The following is a 4,349-nucleotide window of genomic DNA, read 5'->3' as shown; positions in this document are numbered from 1 at the left end:
TGGGGGGGAAAAAGCACCTCTTAGTAAGTGCCAGTGTGGGCCAGGCACTTTCATATCATGAGATTCATTTGAATCTCATAATAATCCTAAAGGGACATTATTGCTTCCATTTGGCAGGTGAGGAAACTGAGGCTCAAATGATAACTTGCTCCAGTCACTCTGTTCCTGGAGCTAGATTCCCTGATGCTGCGGTTGCTCGTCTTGCCTCCTTCTTTGGTGAGCTGGCCGTTGTGATGCACTGTCTGTGTTGGGCACGGCCTGTGCTTGGGCAGGAGAATGCAGGGTGCAGAGAGTGGAGAGGGTACTGAGGACCTGTTTGAATATAAACAGGGCTGATTTTTCATTGTTATGGGGCAAAGGATTGTCTCTGAATCTCAAAGAGTCACCTTCTCCTTCCTCTCTGCTTCTATAGAACCCCCTGCCCACTTCTCTCCTCACTTATAACTGTCCACCTCTCCACCAGATTGTGTGTCTTTCCATCTCTGTCTTGTCCTGAGTATCTAGTAAAGGGGCCCTGGCCCGGAAGTGCTTGTTGAACGATGCAGGCTGAACCGAGGCCAGGAGAACTGAAGGAGGGACAGATTTGGTATCCATGTGGAATTGACAGGACTTAGAGATCGCCTGGGTGTGGCGAGTGAATGTGGAGGGAGGAGACCAAGATGATAATGTCCACACTTCTAATCTGGGTGGTGGTGAGAGGAGGAGGGGTCCATTTGCTGAGATATGCTGGGTGGGGAGGTGACTGGGGTTGGAGGGTGAAATGCATTTCATTTAGGACATCTGGGTTTGAGAAATCTATGTGGTGATGCCCCATGGGCACCTGGATATACTGACCAGGAGGTCAGGAGACAGGCTAGGAATCAACGTTGGCAGCTGAAGTTGTGGGAACTGGAAGAACTCGAGAAAATTATTTCTAAAGTCTCAGCTCAGCTTAAAAAGATGGTGTTCTTGGAAGAGCGGACTGCCAGTGCTTTGAACTCCAGGTTTAATAGTAAGCCGGTCTGCCAATTACTATTAGTTCTGTGAAGTTAGGCAAGCCACTTAACCACTCAGAGCCTTAGTTTCCTCATTTGCGAAATGGGTATAATAACAGTACCCACTTTACAGGGGTGCTCAAACTTCAGTGAAATAATGTATATAAAGTGTTTATTAAATACCCAATGCTCAGTAATGATGGCTGTGATATTATCAGCTGAGACTGGGGCTGAGAGAAGTGCCCTTGAGCTTCAGGCTTTGATTTTGGATTTTGAACTGGATTTGGAGTTTGGATTTTATAGGCCTGCTGTAGCTAGCTTTGGTCATCTGTACCTGGGAGCACTGTGTATGGGGGCCAGGGACTAGGGTGGGGCAAGTGAGGCATCTTGGGCACCAAGCTGAAGGAGGTCCTGGCTTTCCACTGTTGACCTTGCACTTGCACAACTCTGAGAGTGAGTGTCCCTTAAGTTTAGCACCTTAGGCATCTCACTTAGCTCAATGTACTCCCAGCCCTACTCCCTATACAAGTCCCTTGATCTTGCTTGTCCCAAAGACAAGGCACTTTAAAACAAGTCTCCATCATCCTTCAGTTCCCTCCAAGCCACAAGCCAGGGCTGGGTCTCTCCTGTCACTTCAGGGAAAAAGTTTCCTGAAATAGACTTAGGGTCACATCCCTCTGGATGGTGGCTGTGGGTGTTATTCCCCAGACTGAATTTTTAATGAAAACTACTAAGACCCCCCAGCCCTGGTGGAATGTGAGTGTGGTGTTTCTGGGTCAGAAAAACGGCTCTTTCAGACCTCCAGTCTGAGGAAGCTGATGTTTTGTGCATCTTCTCTGTGTGGGTGCTGTGTGTGTGTGTGTGTGTGTGTGTGTGTGTGTGTGTGTGTGTGTGTGTGTGTGTGTGTGTGGCGGGGTGGGGGTGGGGTGAAGAAGAGCCGTTTTCTAGAACAGGAGGGGTGTGGAGAGGAGGCAGCCAGAAGGGCAGCTCCAAGCTGCGGATTTTCTGAGGGGTCTTGATTTAAAGCGGTTGGACCACTTTTCACCATTCTGTTTTTTCAAAGAATTCTCACCAGGCCTGGAGGGAGGGTGGGATGGGGTACGGGGGAGGTTGCAGAGGGAGGAGATGGTGACCCTGATCTGGAATGGCCAAACATCCTCCCCTGAGACAAAGTTGGCCTGGCTCTGCTCCCCCCACCCCATTACCTCGGGACACTCTTGCCTGTTCCCGCTGGGGATGGATGCACCAGCGGGATGGAGAGGACCCCGCTACTGGGAGGAGCAAAATGGGGAGGAGGCCGGGAGATCACGCTGAATGGGTGGATTTGTAGTTGGGATTGACTTAGAGGAGAGGGGGTTGAGGGAGGGGTGGAAAGGGAAGGGGGCTAATCAAATACAGCGGGCTGGGGCTGGGGCTGGGGCTGGGGCCAGGGCCAACGGAGATGGGGAAGGGATGAGGCTGGCTCTGGGAAAAACTGACCCAGAGGGATGGAGGGAGGGGTGAAATGTGTGTGCATAGGGGTGTACTGTGAGAACAGTAAGGGGGCTGAGAAAGGAAATTAGAGGTGAGGCGCTGACCAGCAGGGAAAGTCCGAGCCCGCTCCCCTGCTGGAGGTGGGGGTGCTGTGTCCATATAAGGCGGGTCATTGGCCCCTGCTCTCCCCAGCCGCGCGGGCAGGGGCTGCGGTATCCCGATGACTGGGCGCGGCGACATGGATCCGCCTGCCACTTTCTCGGGCTTCCCGGCCCTGCCCTCGGTCGCGCCGTCGGGGCCACCGCCGTCGCCACTCGCCGGAGCCGAGCCGGGGCGGGAGCCCGAGGAGGCGGCGGCGGGACGCGGGGAGGCGGACTCCACACCCGCGCCGGGCCCGGGGCGGCGGCGGCGGCGACCCCTGCAGCGCGGGAAGCCGCCCTACTCGTACATCGCGCTCATCGCCATGGCGCTGGCGCACGCCCCGGGCCGCCGCCTCACGCTGGCCGCCATCTACCGCTTCATCACCGAGCGCTTCGCCTTCTACCGCGACAGCCCGCGCAAATGGCAGAACAGCATCCGCCACAACCTCACGCTCAACGACTGCTTCGTCAAGGTGCCCCGCGAGCCGGGGAACCCGGGCAAGGGCAACTACTGGACGCTCGACCCCGCGGCCGCCGACATGTTCGACAACGGCAGCTTCCTGCGGCGCCGCAAACGCTTCAAGCGCGCCGAGCTGCCGGCACACCCGGCCGCGCCGCCGGGGCCCGCGCTCCCCTTCCCCTACGCGCCCTACGCGCCCGCGCCCGGCCCCGCGCTGCTCGCGCCGCCGCCCCCCGCCGGCCCCGGCCCCGCGCCGCCCGCGCGCCTCTTCAGCGTCGACAGCCTGGTGGGCCTGCAGCCCGAGCTGGCGGGGCTGGGCGCCCCCGAGCCGCCCTGCTGCGCCGCGCCCGACGCCGCCGCCGCCTTCCCGCCCTGCGGGGCCGCCGCCTCCCCGCCGCTCTACTCGCAGGCCCCGGACCGCCTGGGGCTGCCCGCGACGCGCCCCGGCCCCGGCCCGCTGCCCGCCGAGCCCCTCTTGGCCCTGGGCGGGCCGGCAGCCGCGCTCGGCCCGCTCAGCCCCGGGGAGGCCTACCTGAGGCAGCCGGGCTTCGCGCCGGGGCTGGAGCGCTACCTGTGAGCCCTTGTCCGCCGGCGGGAGCGCCCGCGGCCGCTCTTCCCGGGCCTGGAGCGCTGCCTGTGAGCGCCCGGTCTCCGCCCGCATCCCGGCTTGGGGCGCACCTATGGGCCTCCCATCTTTGCCTCTTGGACTCAGCACACCTTGTAGATCCTTCTCTGTCTCCTGTCCCTGAGGAGACCCCACCGTCTCGCCTCCGAACTGAAGCGTTCCCTCTGATTTGTGAGCCCCTCATTTCTTCTCCCTCCATTTGTGAGCCCTTGTGAGCCCCCCACAGCTCTGGCTATGGGTCCCCTGCCCCGGAGCTGGACCCTCACCAGTGATTCTCCCCACTCCTGGTGAGTTACAAGCCTTTGGAAGCCAGACAGACCTTCGATGATCTCAAGCCGCCGCCTCCTCTGACTCTATCTACTTCGTCAACCTCCTTTCATGTTTTTCCAACACACTAGAGGTCAGACTCCTGGGTTCACTACTTACTGTCTTCCCTTCATTTCCCCACAAGTTTGCCCCCCCACCATCCCCACTTACCTGTCTTTTCTGGGTTTCTTACTGGGAGAGAACTCCCTTTCCACATAGACACACCTAACTGAGGACAGTTCTTGGAAATTTCTGAGACAAGTAGCACCAGGGTTCCTAACTGAAAGGGGAGTTAGTGGGCCTTTATGTTTGCCCTACCCCCTGGACAACTTGGGACTTATTGGATTATTATTATTTTTTAATTAAAGCTG

General features: G+C 58.2%; 1 protein-coding gene across 1 annotated transcript; it reads left to right on the top strand.

The window, feature by feature from the left end:
* The first annotated feature begins 2,572 nt into the window (after positions 1 to 2,572).
* On the top strand, positions 2,573 to 3,752 carry FOXE3 (forkhead box E3). The gene has a single exon (XM_045545466.1). The coding sequence runs from the start codon at positions 2,668 to 2,670 to the stop codon at positions 3,622 to 3,624; it is 957 nt and encodes a 318-aa protein (XP_045401422.1). The 5' UTR covers positions 2,573 to 2,667; the 3' UTR covers positions 3,625 to 3,752.
* The last annotated feature ends 597 nt before the right edge of the window (positions 3,753 to 4,349 follow it).

Source organism: Lemur catta, chromosome 3 (genome assembly GCF_020740605.2).
Source record: "Lemur catta isolate mLemCat1 chromosome 3, mLemCat1.pri, whole genome shotgun sequence".
Lineage (NCBI taxonomy): Eukaryota > Metazoa > Chordata > Mammalia > Primates > Lemuridae > Lemur > Lemur catta.
Note: the sequence above shows the minus strand (reverse complement) of the source record. Positions and strands in the feature narration are given on the sequence as shown.

Excerpts from the sequence above, each read along its gene's own strand:
- FOXE3 (XM_045545466.1), top strand. The coding sequence starts at position 2,668 with ATGACTGGGCGCGGCGACATGGATCCGCCTGCCACTTTCTCGGGCTTC.